Raw genomic sequence first — 23146 nt, forward strand, 5'->3', positions numbered from 1 at the left:
TTTTAAGCAAAGCATGGTCTTGTTTGCAGTGGTTGGGCAGATCTTGAAAGTGCGAGGCGAGCATGCCTGGGGACTCAGAAACCAGAGGCAAAAGTAAAAATGTGTTGCTTGGTATCCTTGCTGTGCCCTAGTAACCTCATGGTTTGTAACACAATCTATGTGTTTTGCAACTCAAATGCTCTCTGGGAGCTGCAGCTCCTGACTTCTGAATACTGCCTGGCTTTGCCCTGTCTTCTGTGTGTCAGAGGATGACATCTTGCCTTCCTCTGCCCAGGGTCACCACAGCCTTTCCCCACTCCCCACATGCCAGGGGCTCGTGGAGCAGCACAGTCCCCAAGCTCCACGGCTTACGCGGGGCCTTGGCAGCCCCGTGGGTCCCCTGCAGCCCGCGCCGTGGGTAGGCAGCGTGGGGCACTGGGCTGAGACGGGCATGCCTTGCTGGCATACCGCTGTGGCCAAGTGCGTAGTGCCAGTGCTGTCTGTAGCCATGGGATCTTACCAAGCATCTCCTTCATTAATCCTCATCAGAGAGGTGCCTGCTGCACCTACAAGCTTCACTCATGACTCTACCTTGGGCTGCCACCTTCTTGCTCCCAATCCCCTCCTTCCCTTCCAGTTGTGCCAAGGAAATGTGGAAACTTAACATGGATTTTACGTGTTTGGTATTCGTTGACTTAATAGGGTCTTGGGAGCTATCCTGCCAGCCAGGTGATTAATTTTTAGCCCTAGTGCTTGTGGTTTACATACCAGCCATCTTATGGTTTGCTTTTTTATGCTGGTATGTTTAGCTATGAACCATAGCCAAAGAAAGTTTTGGACATGTTTGACATACCAGGATTGATGGCAAACGTAGATGCATGTATACAATGTATTTTATTACTGCTCAGCACACCCAAACGCACATGTTTACTATAGCATTTAAATAAAAGACGTTTATAGGCTTCAAGATGCAGCTGCCATTCTCCAGCTCTTCAAAGACTGAAATCGCACTGCTAATTAGAAACAGCCTGAGCAGTTTATGCTCTTGTGCAAAACAAGGAGATAAGGAAAGTTTTGATAAAGTTTACATGAACTTGCTAATTTCTGAGCAGGTACAAAGGATAAGGAATTTGATTTTGAAATTCAAGCACACCAGCTTCCAGATTTGACACCCATTCAGGACAGTAAGTAAAAAAATTTGTCTCAATTGTGCCTTTAGAGAGTTATAAAGCATCCAGCACCTAACCAAGCCTTGCACACCTCTAAACATTTTTTTTTTTAGGACAGCAGACAATAAAATGCAATCACCCTTCTATCTGAAAACTTACATTACTGGAAGCTTTCACAAATAAATTACAGAAAAAATCACAGTACAGCAAATAAACCAGCAGACATAGTCTTCAGCTCCTCTCTGGGAAGTCATGTGCTGAGGTTCAGTCAACAGCAGTCAGCTGAGCGTGATGTACAGGCAGCAGTTTCCCAAGAGCAGCTCACTGCCACCGTTAGGAGTTTCCAGTGCTGGTCTGATGAGCAGGATTGGAAACTGTCAATGAAGCAGAAAAAGCTACTGAGTGGCAGAAAGTCTTTCCTGAGCACAGTATTTCTCCCTACAGTTTTATTTGACTCCATAGCTTAAGATAGGCAGTGGTGAATGGGTAATTGCATACCAGCTCATCCCTGTATCCTTGTACCTCTGAGACACTGGCGGTGCCTCCAGCCCGATCAAAAGGTACCTCTGGAGACCTAGTATCAGGCATCCCTTTGGATGAGTGTTTCTGGGGCAATTTCTTGACACTCGAAAAGGTTAAAGTTTCAGCAGCTGCTTTTTAACACCCTGGAATTTCACTCTCTCTAGGTTATGCAGTCACAGTGCAGCTGCCCCACAGCCTGGTGGTAAAAGAGCCATGGGAAGTGGCTCAGTAAATTTAAGTGACCATAAGACTAAGTTAATAAAAGAAATCAGGAAGTCTCTATTGTTGAGAGAGAAGGTGAGCATCCGCTGGACTTGGATCCTAAAGAATGGGGTGAAGTCACTGTAATTTAGCCTTTGCATCAAGTGCAAATGACTTAACAGTGTCTCTCTCAAGTACAGTTAATCAAACTCAATACAGGAACTGCATGAGATGCTTTGTGGCCTGTGCCTTGCAGAAGGACAGAGTGGGTGATCCCCAGGTATTGTGATTCTCTGTAAATGGGTTGCCAGAAGGAAAAAATCCAATCCAGTCCATTCTGCTCATGTCATACCTGTCTTCTACAAGTCTCTGTTCTCTCTACATCATTTTCAACCAGGATAGCCCATGCCAAAAGTGTGTCACTAGGAGGACACAGCTAGTGTCCACATCTCTTACATGAAGACACTGGTTTAATGTCTTTCAAGAGTTGTAAACTCTGGCTGTGTGTGTTAAACTGCTGGTGTATCAGGCCATACAGTGTCAAAACAGTTCCAGATATACCTTAAAATGCTTTGAAGATTTAGGAAAGGCAAGGGGAGAGCAGGGGCTTGGAGCAACAGAATAAGAGTTTGGAAGAAGCTGGCTATTTCTAATTGATTTATTCATGGACACCCTCCCGGTGAATTAAGTCTCCAGCTGCCCTGGAATGAGGTGGTTAGAGAAGGACACATTTGCAAGGGCCAGAACAGACTGGATTTTCAGGGATTTCCCATCTAGTTGAAGAGGAAGAGGCAGGCTAGTCAAGGATGATTGAGGTGATGGATTGCACAGAGACTAGGCTAACACCACCTCTGCCTCCAGCGGTGTCTGAATGGGGCTGGATAGATGGTCAAGGTCTTTTGGGGGGCAGAGTCACTGTGATGAATTTAATTCTTTTACTTCTTTAAGCACAGAAGAGTCTGACCTTGTAGGGCATTTATGATTTGTGACAGACCTCAGACAACTGTGTACCTTTTGCGCCACTCTCAGGCTCATCTTTCCAGGGTGAGAGGTCCAGTGTGTCGATCTCATGGCAGTCAACGAAGTTCTCAGGATAACTGTTGACCTTGAACACATCCCTGGGTATCTTTTTGATACGAGTATTATCACAGATCACCATTGGCAGTGAGATGTTTCTCAGTGCATGCAACTGCTGCTGAGTGAAAACTCCTGGCTTCTCCCACCAGAATCTGCAATGATTTTTTCAGAAGGAGCTTACAGTCTCCTTGAAGGCATTTGGTGCTCGTTTCTTGCCAAGATGGGGGTCTGACTAAGGTGAGCCTCTGCCAGATCCACCTCGATTCCTCAGGCAGCAGGCACACCCCTTTGGAAAGAGGTGTCTCCAGTGCAGCCAGGTCTGGATTCTGCCACTCATCTGCAGCAGAGAGGCTGCTTCTTCTACACAGCATCACCAGGCTGTTGGGATGCAGTGACTGACCCTCCCCTTTTGTACCCTGAGAGCAAATCCCACCTCAGGCAGAGGCTGCTGCAAATCACCCATGGCCTGGAGCTCATGCTCCTCAACCACATGGGTCTGTAGGAATGGGCTGCAGAGTCCTTCAGCAACTGGGCTGAAATCAAGGTGTGAGCTTTGCTGGGAGCACTTACTGACGTGTTGGAGATGGGCTGGGTTAGCATGTCACATGAAATGTTGGCATTTTTCCCATAATAAATGCTACGGGGGTTTGCTCTCGGTTACCTACCTGTCCCCATCACGCAGGTTCCTGAATTGGGTGCCAATGATGCAGGCCAGGAGGGGTCCAACTCTGCCATGGGGAGTAAAGGGCTCTGCAATTGCTCCAATCCAGAGGTCAATGTTGTCTGGTGTCCCATACAAGTCCATGAATTTCTTGGCCAGTTTGGAATTGCCTAGCACTTCAGACAATTCATCTACATTTTGAGGTTGGGAGAGCCCACAGAAGCGCCTCCAGGCATTGTAACCTGCAAAAGCAGGAACAGCAGCTGATCAGCACCCATGTCTCCACACCATGTGCCTCGGCTCAGGAGCTAAACCGACCCCTTGGCCCATGAGCAGTGTCTGCTTCTTCTCATGGCATTAAAGGATCTGGAAGACATTATTGTCTAGATAGTCACCACAAATGCCATGTTTTCAAAGGTCCTTTTTATATGCACACACTAAAGTAACAATCCGGGTTGCCTTTGCATGTGACCACAGGTTCATCTCATCCTGTCCGTTAGAGCTACCCAGTGCCGAGGGTGAATGCACCAGTCCTTGCAGTTTTGGGAGGCAAAATTTCCAGGACCAAAGTCCTAGAAAAGAGCAACGTTTGATTGTGCTTAACCCAAGAGCACCTCTGCTTCTCCAGTGCCTGGGGGCAATCATACCTGTGGGTGCAAGCCACTTCTGCTCAGAGCTCTGGGTTGTCTGAAGAAACAAAATAAACATCAATTGGCAGAGAACAAAGCACAGATGGTTGCTCTAGCCCAGGTGAAAGCTGAACCTGATTGCTTGCATCTGTACCTTCTGTACCCCACATGTTCTTTGTTTCTACCCCTCTTTATTGCATTATCCAATTATAATCTTTGCTTTCCTAGCCTTGTGTCCTTGTTTTAAATCCTGCAGAAAAAGTTCTTTATAATACAGAGACTCTTTCTTCCCTGAGCTTGACTCCATCTCCATCCTTTGCCCTCAAATCAAGGTACTGTATCTTCCCACTGGTATGGAAAAAGCTTAGTACATTTGTGGAACTACTATAAACAGCAGAAGAAAAAAAGAGTATTGTTCGCAGGACGTTTGGGCTTATGTCTCTTACCTGGAAGTCCATGGTCTCTTCCCCGTTGCATGTTCAGGGCTGCTAGATCCAGACCCATTATCTCTGTCTGTTCAAAAAGGTGGTTCTGGAGCTCCTCAACAAGCAGTTGATTCTGTTTCATCAGTTTTGCATGATCAGCTACCATGCCCCGGATCAGTGGGTCAATGCCACCTGCATTCATGGTAAATCAAGCAAAGACCTTTTGTACCAAGTCACAGCTTTGATAGTCCCTTCTGTGCAGCTGAAACAGCACTGCATTAGATGTAATTTCCACCCTGGGCTGTTTACCTAGCTCCGTTATTTCCATTTCAACATATCTGGTGTGGATGTACGTATCTGCACAGGCCAGCAGATTAGGCCTCCCTTTAGTAACTAGATTTCTCACCCCTCCTCAACGCTCAGCCTTCCCTTCTGCAGCCCTAAGTCCACTTGTTGGCCACCAGGACCTCCAAGTCCCTTTCTGCAGAACTTCTCCTTAGCCTGCCAGTCCCCAGCAGGTACTAGATACATGTGGTTCTGCCCAAGGTTTAGGTTTTGCAAATTATTTTGTTTATAGTTAGCTATTAGTTGACAGATATTTAATAAAACATTAAATGCAATGATCAAATGAATTCATGTCTGTTTGTCTATGTCTTTTTCATAGCCATTAAGAAGACAGTATTTGTAAAACTCAGGAAAACTGGCTGCATGTGTGTTTTGGTATGTTATCCATAATTAGTTAGACAACTCGCTTTAGAAGAAGCATTTGTCTTCCTTGGAAAAACTCATGTCTGCAGACACCAGCTGTGTAAGAGCAGGATCCCACAACTCCCTTTAGAGTCGTAAGAGAGACGGCCACCACTAGGAAGCGTTCACACTGTCTTAGCTCAGTTAAACTGGATGCATCACCCTCTGGCGATGCCTACTGATTACAGGGGGATATAATGCTTCAGATTGACTTAAATTTTGATTGACTAACATTTGGCACCATGAGTTTCATGCCTCCTGGAACAGCCTGAGCAGCTGCACTATTTGAGTCAATGAGCAATGCTCACACTGTCGGGTCTCATTGAACGGAGAGTTGTACAACAACCTATTTTGGTTATTTACTGACATGTTCAGAATATAAATGCAATTATCATGCCATGGCCTGAGGAAGACAACACTGAAAATCTGTGCCAAAGAAGCTACAGAACTGTATGTTCTGATGCAAAATTCTGCTCCAATGTGGCTGCTTCTGCGGGAGCTGGTGCTTGATAATGTTCAATGGCTGGAGAACAACTGTGCACACATTTTGGCTGGGTACAATGCAGAACCAGTGTTAGGCTGTGTCTGGTGACAAATCTACAGGACTGTCCTGCTGCCCCACACTTAGCAGACTGCCAAATTGCCTGCAGCCCCATGGGTAGACACGTCGTGACCACCTTCCAAGTTAAATGGCACCGTAATTTGTGTGAGGCCAGTTAAAAAAAGTGGAGCTAAAGTAGTTTTTGGAGTCTAGGCTCATGTGTCTTACCAGCAGACGTCCACCTCATCCCCTGCTTCAGGACCAGACCAGCACTGCTGGCTGCCCCACGTTCTTACCTTCCTTTATAATTCTCCACGTAGCACAAAAGGTCAAATGAAGTGGGACATGGGAGAATGAACCCAAAGGCTGAAAACTGTTGTTCAAACGGGATACAAAAGGTTGTACTGACGTATGACCAAATCGGAAAGCCAGGGAAAAAACATTTGAAACTCTAGGATCCACAGTCTCATTGTAGCCACTGTACAAAGGGATCCACTTGCTGGTTTCCTCTGCAAGCAGAAGTGGAAGGTAATCTCTGTATGTTATTATCTGAAAAAGCACAAAAGCAGAGCAAGTTGTCAGCAGCTGTAGCAGAAATGCCATCAGTCAAGTGCAGGGCATGAACACGGACTCTGTCTAGTAGCAAAGTTCATTAAGATCTTTAGAAAAAAGAGCAGCAGTAATGGCATGAGTTTAGCATAATACATTGGAATTACTAAACATAATAAGTAATTGGTAAAATAATGGATAAAAAAGCTCTGGATATTCTTGTTGTCTCAGATGGACCATCCTGATTCACAATTTTTGACTCCCACAGATAACTCCACTGTATCTGCAGTGCATGGGTTTCCCCCTTTTCCTGGAGGAAAAGCCACTGCTAAGCATGCGGATGCTAAACAGCAAGCAGTACCTGGTTTATGGCAATGACAATCTTCCGACTCTCTTGGTAAAGCTTTTCTCCATCCCAGTGAGGATTTAATTTCTTCAGCTCTGTAACCAGGCGGTTGTGCTCTCGTAGAAAGACAGTGTGCAGTGCAGAAAGTCCCAGGTTTTCAGTTACCCGTTTGTCACCTACAAATGAAAATATTTTAGGAATTTTGTAAATTGCTTTTTATTTCAGCAGCAGGTTGCTGTGCTAGGACAGGTGAGTGCCAGCTGATGGTCGGTGTTACTGGCAGTAGTCCTCATGGTTAAGCTTCCTAGCAGGCATCATTCATGCCAGGTATTTCTTTCCAGCACAGACAAAACATTCTCTATCCAAACCATTCAGCCAAAACCACTGAAGAAGAGGCTTTTGGCAACTTGAACTATATTACACATCGTCGTGAAGCAGCTGTAAGTGTCTCATTTCTGTGAAAAATACCATGTCTGCTTTCCTTTCATACCTCAAGGATACAATTTTCTTTTATGTCAGTGCTGTGAATGTTTGATTTGGAAAATTTGTCTCAGTTCCCCCTAGTTCTGAACACCTCTGAGAGGTCTGTGAAGGTGCCTTTGGCAGTGGTGCTGAGGGAAAACTGGAGGGGATGCAGTGAAGACCCTCTGACAGCTGGTGGAAGAAGCACTGAGCATCTCCTCACTCAGCAAGGAGCTCTTCTCCTGTGCAGGGAATGAGAAAATGACATGCAGTGGGAATACTATATTCTTATGACTGATTTCGTAAGCTTCACATCTATAATTTTTTTTTTCAATGTTGTGCCTATGATGGTTCACTCCTATTTTAATAAGATCTGGTTTGAGTCATCAGTGTGTTTAAATTTCAGACAAACTTCTAGGCTTCTCTTCTGATGTAGGTTGCAATATTTGAAATACTAAAAATTTAGAATGTGGTACCAAGGAGAGTTAACTAAATTGATTAAGAGCATTTAATTGTTAATATTGATTGAGTTGAAAACTGAATGGTGAATTCTCGGTGGAGGGAGGAAGGAGTTACTGAGAAGTTTTAAACACTGGTGGTTATTCTATTGAAAATTTCACCTACCTTTGAAAAGACTTTTTAAAGGGAGGACGGATTTGCTGCAACTCTTTTGGGAAATCAAAACAAAATAATTTTCATGTTTAATTAAACAATTATTATTCAATTATTATTCTTTTTAAATTTGTGGAGGATCCCTTGCCCTTCACCTTACACAGTCATGTCTTGCAGCACCTCAAACAAATATAGAGACATCAGACACCTGACCATAATGATCCTTTTTGACTTTATGGGCCACTGAAAACCATTCCACAAATGCACCTTACCTGCTTTAAAACAGGGGATGTTTGCACTCTTGTTGGTGAGAACACAAACACTTTTCATTTTATTCTCAAAGGGCAATAATTCCAGCCCCGCATCAGTAAAATTCTGGTTCACAGCCATCAAACCTAGCTGGTTTGTCTGATTTCTAATACTCTTTGCCACGGAGTCTTCACTGCCGTACACCGTGCTGGCATCGAGGAAGGAGCTGACAGCATTGATCTGCTCACGGGTGAACGTCCCGGGATTGCACACGGATGCCGACTGGATGAACGGCATGCAAGAGTTTGACCTCAGCATCCGTGGGTCGTCAGGGGGAAACTAAAGCAAACAAACAAACGCAATGCCTCAGAAAGCCGTGCGGTCTTACTTGTACTGTCTTAAGGTAGCATGGGTTGGATGGAATGAAAGTCAGGGTACCTTAATTGGGAAGCAAGGGGACTTGAAGGCACAGTGGGTCTCACAGTGAAGCTCCGGGTTCACTCCTGCACCGCTGGCAGGGGTCAAGTCTATGTCATGGTTGACCCACTGGCCCCAGTGCATGAAGACAAGAGAGAGCTCTTCGTCTTGAGTGATGTTCTCATTGGCTGTGTAAGCAATTTCATTTGACACTTTTCGAACCTGCAGAAAATCAAAATGCAAATGTGTGTGACTCTCTACCATGGTGAATTTACCTCAGTATAGCACCCACCATGAGATCATGCATCTTAGATAAGCTCATAAAAGTTAATTATGGCATTAAACATGCCATGCCCCATCTTTATTAAAACAGATGTGATAAGTAACACCCTCTTGACTCCACAGTCATTCAGCCAAGCTTCATGGAAAGCCTTTTACAGCTGGAACTGATGTATGTGCACACCACCAGAAAGTCAAGAAGATAGCTGTGGAACACCCAAGCCTTATAGTTTGTGTAAACATCCTGGTGTATCTGAGCACACTGTGGTGCTGCCTGCGTCAAACCTGGGGATGCATATTTCTGAAAACGTTATGTGGTCCGTGCTTTACTCAGTGAAGTATTCACAACCTTTGTGCTCTTGTCTGTCTCCAACAAAAGCATCACTCCAAGTCATAGCTAAACAAGCCTCAAATCAGCAGCTGAAATCAGAGGAAGGGATCAAGCAATGTACAGTCTCAATGTTGCCACTGTTTACATTTCTGATGGATGCAGCGAGGGCAGTGTCCACTGCTGTTATCTGGACAAGAGAACAGTTCTCACCAGCGGGAGTGGAAACCCATTGTACAGCTTTCCTTCACTCGCCCCTCTGGGAACCGACACTCCATCTTCATACATCGCTGGGAGCCAGCGGGCAAACGCGTGGTTCGAGGACCCCAGATGGGAATGCCTTCTGGAGCATCACAGGAAGAAAAGCAAACACTGGTATTATTTCAGAAACAAACAGGCTTGTACAGACTAATATTTTGCAGCCCTTTAATATGTGTCTGATTAGTCTGGTAACCGAGGTGATAGCCAGAAAACACTGAGAAGTAAATAATACCAAGATTATTACTACCGAGGAAAATGAACTTTTTTTGACATTAAGATTCCTTGTGCCATTACCTGTGTTACACCTCTGTGTCTGCTGCTGCACACAAAATCAGTCTCACAGGAGGGCCATCACCTGTGATCAGGGTGGCCGTGCCTTTGCCCAGCTGAGGGCTGGAAGCTTCCAAGGATGAAGATCCTCCACCTCCCTGCGGACCGTGCCAATGCTACCCCTTCAGGAAGTTTTTCCCCATGTCCAACACAGAACCTCTCAAACTGCAATCTGCAGCTGAGCCCGCTTGTTATCTTGCCTCACACTGCTCAGAAGAATTTGAATCGGTAAACTCAGCAACATTTGTTTCAGAAGAACAATAATGCTAATTGAGCCCTAAGGACACAGAAATACAAGTTGTTCTGGGGAAACTGAATATCAGCTGCTGCTGTGCACCAGCTCTGTTTTTGAACTCTTCAATCCACAAAACCTGCGTAGTAACTGCCTACACTGAAAAAGGAGTGGTATACCCAAAATGTACAGCTGTGTGCTGTGAAAGAAGAGCGTGCCCTAGACCAATTGCCACACCATAGCTAAAGCAATTCCATCAAATATTGAGAGCCCAGTACAGCCACGGTTCTTGTTTTGATTGCTATTACTGTCCCTGCAGGCAGATTTTTGCAAAATATCCAAGTGCTAACTCACGGTGGGCATCTCAAGCTGAGCAAGATCCTTAGAAAAATATTAACGTATGACAAAGTCCCCTTGCTTCTGAGTGCCTTGTTATCTCCCTGGCAGCCCACTAAATTAGCAAGCCCAAGGACAGCCCTACTCTGAGCCTAAAAGTCAGCATGGGCACTGCTGTCCCCAGGGAGCTGAAGGCTCTGGGTCTGAGGGTGCAGACTGACTGTAACGCTAGCACCGTGAGTGTGAGTTCCCTGCACGTGTGATGCAGAGTTGTGCTATGTCTTCACATCTGGCACATCTGTTTCATGCCAGATGCACATCAGATGCAAGCCCCACTCAGACCTAGGGGCTGGAGTTAGCACACCAGGCAGCAAATCTGTGGCAGAACAGGACAACAAGCCTTGACTTCCAAATATTAGGCTAGAAATTTTGCTATCTTCTGGTAAAAAAAAAAAAAAAAAACAAAAAAAAACCAACCTAACATAAAAAAGATAACAAGGAAATAAATGAATAAATGTTTGACCCCAGGTTTAAACCAGAGGGAAGCTATGTGCAAAAAGCCAAAGAGCTCACTTCTTCAGATTAAGGTTACACAATACACAAAGCTAGAAGATTTAATAATTAAAGTCTTAGTTACTTCCCATCCTTACGCATCAACAGTAGCCACACAGATATGATGAGAGCTGAATATTTTCATAGGAACCAACCTGTGGAAATTAGTATTATCCATGCTACGGAAGAGTGGAGGGGTGACTTCCTGGAGCCTCAAGCTGAGTGAGAGGCTGGGTGTCATAGCCCCAAAATCTGCTTTCCTCAACTTTTCACCTCTCCCCACCCCAAGAAGTCCCTTCCTTCATCCAAAGCAACACCTGGAGAACAATGGGCTCAAATCCGAAAGTTTCAAGAAATGACAAAAAAAAGAAAGTTTCAATAAAGTTTTTCCTGCCAGGCATAGATAGAAAAGAAACATCTGTTACAGGCACCACTGAAAGGAGCATTTCACTCTTCTTGCCCTGTTGAAAGGTCCTTACACAAATTACCTTAAGCTGTCTACCCAGGGTCAAAGTACAGACTTGAGACTCTCCCTGTGCACACAAATCCTACCTGTTGTTACACTCCCCCGTAATGGTCCGGTAAATATCATGCTTTGGGCATTTAATGGAACGAATTTGATAGTCACAGCCAGTTTCTTTGGAAATCACCTCCTTCTGTTTTCTGTCCAGTAGGTCTGTAAGAGAAACCATGCAAAATAACATCTTCTTTTACTTTTTTATTTCAGCTTCTCATTATTCTAGATCAATGCTTGAGTCAGCTGAGTCCGAGCCGTGTATATATAACATCTGAGTTGGAACTGTTTATTTGGTGCCTAAGGCCATCTGTGGATCAGCTCTCACCTCTGCACTAGGGAAACTGGGATGGCATGGAACAACTTTCCAAGGGAACACGGGGGAGAATCATCAGCAACAACATTTTGCCCTAAACTGGGAATAAAATTACGATCACGCAGTGTATTACAACCTGGGCAGGTGGGTGTGAGGACCAGAAGTGGAAGATGAGCTTCTGTCTTGGTGGTCAGAGCCTCCTGGCATTCAGCACATTTTGTCTCAGGTTTATCACACTTACTGTTAAGCTGTTTTTCTCATCAAACTGCCAAAGATGATGAATAAAATACCAGATGGTCTGGTCTGCCTCTGAGCATGCTTAAAGTCTATTCACCTGGGGCTGTTGTGGGGAGGGGTTTTACTACCAGCTATTTGCATCGTGGCAGAGCTGCTCTCTGTCACCTGTTGTGACAGGTTTTCTGCTCTCAGCTTTTTGTAAGACATTCTGGTCTGAACCACATTACCTGTAACATTGAATCGCCATTTCCCAGAGATATGCAGCCTTATTTTGAGGAGTTTCAAAGTAGTTTCCAAGTAATCGGCAGCACGAACTGCAGACCTGGTTCTTCCTACTGGGTCCTTTAAGTGCTTCAGGAAATCCATTGGGTTGATAAACTTTTCCTCTAGTTTTCTCTTTAAGCTGAAGATAAAAAAGTCCCATGAAGCACCTTCTCTGCAATCAGATCTCCTCTGCCAGGTATGCTGGGTGTACTTAGACATGACAGCACTGCTGGGTCCCAGGCAGGCTCTGCTCACCTAGGACAAGCTGGCTGCTCATCAGCTTTGCACATCATCTCAGATTTTGGCAAACAAATCATTGTGATCCCCTACTTCAAGTCTGCATTATGTCCTTGTCACAATAAATCTTGTAATATGATGTGAAAAGCTAAATCAATGGAAAACTGGGTATTCAGTGACTGGATAAAATTTTACACTTAGTATGTCACAAGATATATTCTACGAAGAGAGAGACAACCTTGGTCATTGCATCTTTTCCCAGTCCTATGGCTCTTTCTTGCACAAATGAAAAACATTCTGCAGGGTGGGTGGAGAGAGACCCCTCCCCAAAGCATCCTGCTGCCTGGAACCAGCCTTTTGGGGCCATATCCCGGGGAGAGATACCTGGGGCCTGGCTTCCACCAAGACTTATTTGTGACAGGGTGCTTGTCTGCACAGCTGTGGTCCTTCCAAAGCAGGGCAGAACTTCAGCAGCCGGGAGAGGACTTCACACGTGTCCGGTGTGCCCGTACCAGTATGGACTGCTGAGGGGTGTGCAGGGTGGAGAGGAGGCAATGGGTTCTGAAGGGTGGCCCTAGGACTAAGATGAGATGCTAGAATCCGACCAGACTTGGGCAAATGGATCTCTCCAGCTATGACAGGCAGAGCCCTTGAATGAAGGCATCTCCATAATAAATATGCATTGGAAAACAGAAGAAACACTATATATTTTCTCTTGTTGCTTATGATGTCGAGGCCCTCATGCAAAAAGGACTTACCTTTGTCGAGCATGTAAATATGCTGTGTCTACCAGCTGCCTGGCTTCACTAATGCTGCTCAGAAGAAATGAATCTGATAGCACCTCTGATTCCTCTACTAAAAAAGAAGAAAAAGCAGAAATTGAGGATACTTTGCAACGTACACCAGGAGCTACACTTCCCACCCATCACTGGGTGCTGGGGTGCACTGGTTTGATTTACACTCAGTTCCCACTGTGTGTTTGGTGCTACCTGGGCACCTTTATCTGTGTTTCTCTTGCTCATCTGCTTCATCCCATTGCTGAGGTCCTGAAAGTCACAGGATGAGAAGTGACTGTAAAAGAGTAGCTTATCGTCCATTTCATAGAATTGGCTCTGATGGCTTTGGGAGGCTTTTAGGGAGTTTCATGCTTTTTGAAGCTATTCTTCCCTGTAAGAAGGGAAATGCACAGAAGCACCCAAATACAGGATCTCTGACCCAGTTTCCCCACCATAAAATAATGACCACATGCTTGGAAGACCTGTTGGTTGAATAAGCAATTTCCTTAGTCAAGTTTCTTAGGTATTAACTTCATTGTTAGTGGGTGAAGCTACAGGATATTTCAAATTTATATTGAAGCTCTATCTAATTAGGATCTCAAGAGTGAGTTTTGGCTCACACCCTTTCAAAAACAGTAGCAGCTGAAGGAGAAGCAGAAACTTACTATTTAATGAGGAATCCATTGCCCCGACTAGGCAGAGAGTGATGATAGATCCTAAGAGAGTAATTCTTGGTTTTATGCCTAGAGAGAAATGCAACATAAACCTTCTGAATGGGCAGGGCTTCACTGAAACATCAGAAGAGATTGACAGGTTTGGTTTGAATATTTCTTGCAGGATCCAGGAATAAAACACAGCAGCCCGCTGACCAGGTCTATAAGTGGGACTCTGGCTGGCAAGGGCTGCACCTCTAGGTGTTGGCAGGACGCAGGGCATGTGGCATGGGGCATCCCTGTGGCATGGGACATTCAGTAAACGGGGCTGAGTAACTGCCAAAGAGGAGATAGCCAAGTAGCGTCCACGCTTCAGTGATGGAGACTACTGGGAAGGTGCATTGTGAGAGGGCAGAGTCCTGGTGTCCTGCCTTCGGGAAGGTCCTTCTCAGATGGCTTATGTAAAGGAGGTTAAACCTCACACATCCCTCCCTGCCCCCCTGTCTTGTTACTGAGCAAGACAAGCTGCTACATCTAGCACCAGTCCTCCAGCCTTCAATCACCTCTATTAGTCTTCTTGATGCTCCCTGAAACTTGTCTCTATGCCTTTTTTGCATCAGCACTAGAAATGTGTGCTATCTGTTCCTATCAGCATCATATACAACAGCACAGTGCTTTCCCTGAAAGGAGACCTTTCACCAAAAAGTTACAAAAAGATGTATTTTAAGTGATTTAGTCAACATTTTAACTGTTTAGAACAGGAAAAACAGAAAATTTGGAAAAACTAGCAAACTTCTCACAGTAGGGCAGGTTATGTTACATTTACCATCTGTGGAAATTCTTCAGACATCTACACAGGGATTGAAGGCCACTTATTCCTTGTAATCTTATATTGTAGGGTATCAGTACACGAGGCAGAAAAGCTGTCTTTTCTTGCTTTTCAAAATAAATGTATTCCACATACGGGGTGGGGGGGAGAAGTAAGTACAAAGGACCACCAACCTCCTAACGCTCTACTCCGTCTCCTCAACTCCTGGGGGGAACATGCCAATACACACACCAGAAATACCAAATCAGTCAAATACAGATATAAAATTAAAAAGCACTGATCTTACCTGTCATTTCTGCAGAGCTGGTAGGACTCAGGAGCAAGCCCATCCTTTATAGCACCTGGACCAGGGCAGAAATGAGCCAGGTCTGAACTGGGTGGGGACAAAAAGGGAGAAGCTGGGACCAGACTGAGCCAAGAGGAAATTTCTGCTGGCTTATTGTGCTGGATTAAACAGAAAAGTGCACACTTCTCCATTCCTTCTGAGTGCATGTTGACTTCCTTTTTAGCAAACCAGTGAACAGGAATAAAGAATAAAGGCACACATATCTTTTCTGCAAATGAAAGAGATAAGGTAAAAGATGATGGTGGAATCTGGCTTTTTTTTCCCTGTTGGTTGACGTCTCTGATGGTTTGGGAAGTCAGAAATGTGTCGTTTTACCAATATGCAGTTGTGGAGTATACAGAGGAGTATACTTTGTGTATATTTGTGTATGTCTGAGTGGTGGACCTGCCAAAACCTGTATCCAGGAAAACCAAAATTGTGTCCCATTTAAAATTGCTTAGTGAGATGGTTTGTATAATTAAAGTGTGATTTGGAAATGCATGTATAGTAACTGCTGATCATCGTGGATGACAAAGGTTGGACAAAGAGCTTGCACTGAGCAAGCTCAAAATTTCTCCAGTAAGATCATATGCATAGTAATATGGACCATCACCAGGTTGTATCTGTGCAAATAAGAACAGACCAGAGCTGCCAAATGGGAGATTCTATCCTGAAGCATCTGGAAAGGAACAAGTTGTTGGGCCAGCCAAGCACTTCAATGCAGATTACAACAGCTATATGGTAGGAAAAAGGGCCGTAGTTCAGTGGAGAAATGGGAAGGTCACAGGCGTAATTCTTTGAACATCAGTCAGGCTGATCACAAAAGACAATGCTGAATTCTTACTGACAATCATCCACGTAAATGTCACAGGATTAGGTTTACTGTTTAAATATTTTCACAGTTCTTATTAAGCCAAGATAAATAAAAAGAATATATGAGAGAGGAGAGCTAACAAACCTGTGTCATTTTAAATCTGAAAAAAGAAAAATATTTGTGAAGGTCAGGTTTTCAGAATTTTCTGTATTTTCAGAAACTGAAAATACAGTGTCAGTATTTCTGCCCTATAGAGAAATTCAAAACCCAAAGCAGAAGCTGGGCCCTGGTCCCAGAGGGACTCTGATCACCCTGGCAGGTGCTCTACCTGGTCCATCCAGCTTTCTGCCCACAAAATGCAGATAAGCAGAAATCCAGGTACCTGAAGGGTGTGTTTTCTATTTCTTTTGTATTTGCCATGTATCATTGCAATTGCATTAGTGCCTCAGTGACAGTCTGGTAATCCCCAGATGCCCTTGGTAGAGGGACAACCCCTGCCTTCGAGGGTGTGTGCCGTCATTTGCAGGTCGGCCCATGCTGCTGCCACAATTAGAGTCACCTGCCATGCAAATGTTGCATTAACATTACATGTGTCCTACCAATTACCCAGGCCTGGGTGTAAGTGCAGTACTCAGGGCTTTCACATGTCCACAGGCAAGCTGTCCCATGTCACCTCCAGTTAGGATTCATGGTGCTTTGGTGCAATTTTTTGACCTTCAAGAGAAACCAGGGTATCCTGCCCACCAAGGCTGGTGCTCATTCAGCAAAGCATACAAGACATCTGGGCAGCCAGGGCATTAATTATCCGTTAATTAGCTGACCAAGCAGCAGATTCCTCGATCAGCTCTTCTCTGTCTTGGGTATTTAGAAACTACATATTTCTTCTCTTTCAGGCTCTTGGTATTACTAACATCACTTGTTGGTATCACTATTCAGGCTGCAGATCTTCACCTGTAAATCCTGGTGTAAAACCAGCAACCTGTAGATACGTGACCAATGTCTGCTAAACGTGTGATTAGGTATTAGGTACAGCAACATCATTAAACTTAAGCAACACAAAAAAGAAAGATCTCATTATTACGTTCCTTATTCCCCATCCTAACAGTAAAAATCAACATCCTCACCTCTGATTTTCCTGCAAGATTTTTCAGCAACTCATTTTCATGACACAGACACATTTATGCTAGTAGAACACAGGTGTGAACCATGATGTCTCAAGGTTAACAGCAATTAAGAACTTAATTTAGGTACAACTTCAAACATACAAAGCTCCTTCTTCATCTGCCAATGGCATATTTTTCTTGTATTTTGGACTGCGGGTTTGTTTACATCCTACTGAGAACCAACAGCCGGTACAAGCCAAGCCCATCCTTGTCCAGGGCACAGTGGCATGGAAGAACCACTGCAGGGTTACAAAACTGTATCCAGTGCATCTTCTGCTCCAAGAGAAGGACAGAGCTTGTAAAGGGATAGAGTAAGCAGGTTAAAACAGAGAGAAGTAAGAAGTGATCGATTTGCAGCACAGAAATTGTAGGGCAAGTAGAGAAGGAAAAGTCCCCAGCAGTTCAGGCAGTTTGTCCAGCTTTAAAAATATGAAGGCTGCAGCACCAAAAAGTAACATTAACTCCCTATGGAGAGGGCATCTGGTTCTGTGCTCGAGGCCAGATACAGCCTCTGGGCAGCAGGGGAGTTTCAGAAGGTGGAGCACAGGGGAAAGCTGGTGGTGAGAATTCTCTGCACAGCCCATAGTCCAGCTTTCTGGAATAGCTCTTACGGACCGAAGGGTACGTCCAGGGTCTGGATACAGGCTCGCTGCTGGATGCTCTCTGGGAAACACATTAGGGCCCAACCCCAGAGCAGCAATGTGGGTTGAAAGCCCATGAAAAACTGAGCAGTGGTGGGCTAAGACATTATTTCCTCCTTACTTCATCATACTACAGAGCTGTAGCTCTCCCACCCAGAGCACTTTCCTTCTACCCATGGTTCAACCAATCTACCCCCATCAGCTAGCAGCTCTGGAGAAGGGGAACTGGCACACCAGGAGGGCGTCACTCTCCGGCCTGGGGTGGTAACTGGTGAGGGTGGCTGAGAAACAACCCTCAGTCCCCCAGCAGGAGCTGGCACCCACCCTGTAGCAGCTGCACATGTGCTTGAGGGCCCCGTGCTTATGGCAGTTAGCTCAGGCCTGACTCTTCTCTCCGCGTTGGTGTGGGAGTGACAGCAACACAAGGGATGCTCAAGAGGTGGCACCACAGGTCTTTCTAGCATCACTGAGCTGTTCGCTTCAGGGGGTTCTCCAGCTGCACGATGAGATTATTCCCTCTTTGAAGTCCTCCTTCACTCACCACTGAACTCACCACTCATCAACACCCAAGGCTATGGAGCCTTCTTAGTGCAGCCCCCCATCAGCCACACAAACTACTTCATAGCCACAACTAGGTACTCCGGGCAAGGGCACCGTGGCTCTGTCTGCCATGCAGAAATAGGTGAGCCCAACAAACAGACTGGAAACTGGCATCGGTGAGTACAGACTGCTCTGTGCCTCTTTCCAGGAAAGACACCCTTGGGGTGACCATGGGTGGCCTCCTCAGGCTCTATGTGGGACAGCCCGAGCACTCTTGCTGCTGCAGCCACCTGGAGCACTGCTGGTGGTCCCACTGGTGGTGGGGGCTATGCCAACTCATCAAGGTAGGGCTTTCAGACTAATTCTGCTCCAAGCAGTAGGCACAGTTCCCAGGGCAGGACAGCTGTGGAAGGCCATCTGTGACTTTCTAGCACAGTGGTAGGACCCCCCACGCCTACCAGAACAGTCAACTGCACATCCCTCCATGGAAAGAACTCAGCTTGCAAGGCCCAAACATGACTCCTGTCCTGAGCAGCAGCTAGCACACTTCTTCCCTATGAACAACAGCTCTCCTTCCCCATGGGCTGGTCTCTTATTTCCTGTCCCATGTACCAAACTCCCTCTCCATGAAGAAAACCTTCAGCTCCTCCTCATGAACCAAACTTCTTGCTGTTCCATCCCTTAGTAAAACCCTCCTTCCATCCGTTCCGCTTTTCTTTCAGACTGTGACGCCATGCTCAGACTGGAGAGTGGGAGATGGCTTCTCTGGAGATGGGGTTGGCAGGTCTAGAAAGGAGGCCTCAGCTGATGCTCATGCCAAACAGGAGGACGGTTTCTCCATTTTTCCATCTGATGTTATCTTCCTGCTCTTGAACCAGCTCCCATCTTATCTGGAAATGTGGGACAGAACACACCCATACACCCAAGCAGAAGCAGTTGTCAAACCACTAGAAAGCCACGGAGAGAATACATGACTTCAAAAGCTCCAGAGATTTATTTAAACAAAGCGAGAGTCGAAGAAGCTTTAGGTACTCACTGTAGTTTTCATTGTGCCATACCAGACAGGAGACATGGGAGTCATTCACTGCAGTGGACTCTTTTCCCTGAACTACAGCTTAATTTCTAGAGAGGCTGAATATATGAATAGATGTAAAAATCATCACAGATTCTGTGGTTTGATTCAATGACTAACCATGTGAAGGAGTGTCTGTAAGGACAGAACTTGAAGGGGTTCATTGATATTCACAATGCACAAGCAGTAGTCTCCTCTTGGTCATCATAGGCCATCATATCACAACCAGTGAGATGGTTAAGCACTGTTTTATGGTCAGGACAAAGTGTTTTCAACATTACATCAGGCAATGGGACAACAGCAGTGAATGGTGACCACTGTGGGCTGGTTCAGCAAAGCCAGTACTCGACCAAGGCAGTCGCTTTTTTCTGGAAGTTGGAAGATTAAAAAGTGAAAACTTGCAAGTAGAAGCAAAGCCTGAACATTTCTTTGAGGAAGAATAAGTTCTGCCTCGTGAAAGACCTTGTGGTTTTTTATATTGCATAATATGAAAAGTGCCATTTATTACAGGGAAAGAGCTGTAAGTTCTCTTTTGAACTCAGACTTTCCTATAAATACATCCTGTTCTTTCTACTAGGCAAGATTGTTTTGTCTGCAAATACCACAAGAATTGTAGATGAAAATAGGTGCTCACTGCCAATGACACAAGATTAGACAAGAAAAAAGGTCAACAAAGAAAGACGAACTGTGAGAAATACTGTGGGAATTCTGGCCAGTGCAATGACAGTCTGAGTCCAGCCCAGCTGCAAGAACCAGTTGGGGCATTCGGTCTCCTCTGGTCTCCAGACCCTTCTGTCTGGGACCTTGGAGCTCTCCAGTGCTGCACGTGGACTCATGCACTTCATTCTCAAGAAAGAAGCAACAATATATTTTATTGATATAAGACAGTGAGTTAACAAAATTCAATGGTAAATGTGGCAGTGATTTAACAAGATTCAGTGGCAAGATATGCTTGAGTATTTACCTCATAGAGGACAGGGTCGGACAAAATTGTCAGGGAGACCCTCTTGTTGAGTCCTGAGGTTCAGAATGGACACCCTTGTGCTCTAAACTCCTTCACAGGGAGCACTCTAGATGCAGCTGGCCACTCCTAGTCCCAGACTTGGTCAGCAGTTTATGTCTAAAGGATGATATATGCACAGTCAATCCTTTATATCACTTAGCTAAGATTTCAAAGCTTCAGTGCTCTTATTCCCAATTCACTTACTGAGTATCTGACATGATAAGGGTTCTCTAATCCTCAAGGGATAACCTTGAAAGGCATCCCTACTCAAGTTGTGCAGCTTGCTATCATGGAGAGCTCAATGCACCCCGTGCTGTCCACTGTTTACACGGTAAGATAACTGACTCATAGTCATATTTGCATACTGACTACAGATGTTAGCTTCTTCCAAACTTGCCTTGAGTCGGACCATGGTTAGCACTGTGGTTAGGTGGGCATGTTGCTCAGATTAGCCCTTGGCTGTTGTGTTGTTATCTGTCTCCCCCAAATCCATCTGGAGTCAGGTGCAGCCACCAGGACCAGACACGTCCATTAGGACTGCCGCTGGTGGTTATCGCTTGAGCAGGGTTACAGGAAATAAAGCTCAGGTTGTCGGGGCGAGCACAGTGTCACATCCAGATCATGTATTTTGCCCTCCTTAACCCCTTCAGTCCTCTCTTTCAGGCTCTGGTCCCCTCCAAGGTCCTCTGTTAGGGTACCACTGCTCTCCAGGTCCCTCTGCTACTGCTCTGGTCCTCTCCAGGTCCCTCCACTGGGTTTCTGGACCCCCTTGTCCTTTCCATATGCACTGTGGACCCCTGCAGTGCAGACCCCTCCTTTGGGGCTCTGGTAATGTGCAGGTCTACCTGCTCTGGCTTGGTCCCTCTGGGTTCCTCTGCCATCTGAAGGATGTTCAAATCCTTACGCTGAAATGAAACCTCACCTCAACAGACCTCTTTGGATATCGAATGCACAGTACTTCATCCTCAGAAGCAGTAAGGAGAAAGAGCTCACTGCACACCATAGACCTCAGCTTCAGTAACTGTGCCCACCAGGATGCTAGTGGCTTTCCAGCTCTGAAGGGTCTCCACTCTTGTGCCATACCCTGACCTGAACTCCACAGGCCCACTAGGAGATTCAGGGAATGTATCTCACGGCCCCAAACATGAACATGGCACATAGAGGAGGGGGAAGGAAACTGGGATAAATGAAAGGGATGAATTTAAGCTTCACCTTTCTCCTGAGTGTCTCCATAATTGTCCAAAGTCAGTATTCCCCCCACTTACCCATTTTATCACATTTTCTGGCCTTGCTCTACGCACTCTTTCATCTGTCCAGTGATGGAGCCGGTTTGAGCACCTGGTTTCCAACGCATGGATGCATCTGAGAGGGTGGCCACCAGTGTCTGGGCATCCATCCACGCCTGCGGGACTGTGCCAAGCCTGACTCAGTGTCAGGACTATGCTCCTCCCTGGCCAGTGGAGGAGGGAAATCAAACCACCCAGCAAAGCAGAGGCCAGGGAGGGGGGCAGTACAGACAGACCCTCTTTGGGGCTCAGAGCTGAGCATGGAGGAGCAGTTCCTACAAGGTGAGGTTTCCAGCCGAACTTCTCCCTGCTTATCCCCATGGGAGAGTGGTAGGGTGCCAGTGACACTTGCACAGCTCTTGGCATAAGTCTGGGAAGCCAGAGAGGGCTTTGGATATTTCAGGATGAGGTCGCAGAGCCAGCTCCCACCCAAACCAGGGACAGGCAAGTGTTTCTAGGACTGTCCTCAGATAGGATATTTGTGCTCCAAAGGAGAGGCCAAGGTCACCACCAGACCTTGCTCAGCAAGGATTTCCTCTTGACAGTCACCTTTTCTTCTTTTCTCCAGTTTGCCTCTTCCAAAAGCCAAAAGGCAGGCAGCAACCAGGTGAAACCCACACGAGTCTGCAATGTCACCCTGCCAGCTACAGGACAAGCGCTGCCTGCTCTGTGTGACACACTGCCTCAGCCAGCGAAGGCTGGACCTCTTTTCACAGAGGCAAATGTATGTGTACTGGGGGAAGAGGGGGACGGAGGAGACTGGGATGTTCCCAGATCAGCAAAGGAGGTTGGGAATGGTTGTCCAGGGGCAAGTTTCCTGTTGGATACGAGGAGATGAGATGGGAGATGAAGGTCCCACCACATCCATTTCCCATGTCACCACCACTGGTTTTGTGATTGATGCCTAGTTCCCTTTCCCAGCACCGCTGGGATGCTGATTCCCATATCAGCCTCAGCTCTGTGCAGGGCAGGTGGCAGCAGGGACAGCAGCACCCGTGCTGGGTATGCAGTGGGGACCAGGATGGCAGAACCCACGTGCAGGGTGAGATCAGGTCCTCATCTGTCCCCTGGGGCAGAGTGACAACCACGGGCTCCTGCAGACACTGTGCAAGCTGCTGTGATGGCCGAGCGGTGAAGGCGTTGGACTTGAAATCCAATGGGGTTTCCCTGCGCAGGTTCAAGTCCTGCTCACAGCGGGAGCTTTTACTGGCAGCCCCCACCCTCCTGTCCCCAGGACAGACCTGGCACTGTCCCCCGGGCCCAGGGACCCCCTTACCTTTAGAAGAGGACCTCTCCTCTTCACAAGAACTCCTGCGGTAGCATGCCCACCCCACACAGCATGGTCACCCTGCTCCCTACAGCCCCTCACGCATGGCTGCCCTCCTGGGGTATTTTTCTGCCGGGGGGCACAGCCTGATGGCATTGAGGGGACAGGAGGCTGGTGTCACCCCCCAAAATTCCAATCCTGACCCAGCCCCATGCACTGGGTGTGGGAGCTCCCGAACACCACACTGAACCCCCGGAGCTGCTCAAGAGCAGCGCAGCCACCCAGGAAAAGGCTGAGACCTGCAG

General features: G+C 46.2%; 1 protein-coding gene across 1 annotated transcript; it reads right to left on the reverse strand.

Annotated features, from left to right (window-relative positions):
• Positions 1 to 103: 103 nt before the first annotated feature.
• Positions 104 to 22859, reverse strand: LOC308064394 (myeloperoxidase-like). Its single transcript, XM_080388854.1, has 16 exons — positions 19250 to 22859; positions 18672 to 19103; positions 15017 to 15103; positions 13914 to 13991; positions 13231 to 13327; positions 12199 to 12374; positions 11457 to 11580; positions 9407 to 9536; positions 8608 to 8808; positions 8193 to 8508; positions 6862 to 7022; positions 6248 to 6500; positions 4685 to 4855; positions 3614 to 3851; positions 2883 to 3100; positions 104 to 1522 (listed from the first exon to the last, which is right to left on the reverse strand). Exons 3-16 carry the CDS (start codon positions 15057 to 15059, stop codon positions 1482 to 1484), a joined length of 2247 nt encoding a protein of 748 aa, XP_080244980.1. The 5' UTR covers positions 15060 to 15103; positions 18672 to 19103; positions 19250 to 22859; the 3' UTR covers positions 104 to 1481.
• Positions 22860 to 23146: the final 287 nt, after the last annotated feature.

This window comes from Falco punctatus (assembly GCF_963210335.1).
Source record: "Falco punctatus genome assembly, chromosome: 1".
NCBI classification, from domain to species: Eukaryota; Metazoa; Chordata; class Aves; order Falconiformes; family Falconidae; genus Falco; species Falco punctatus.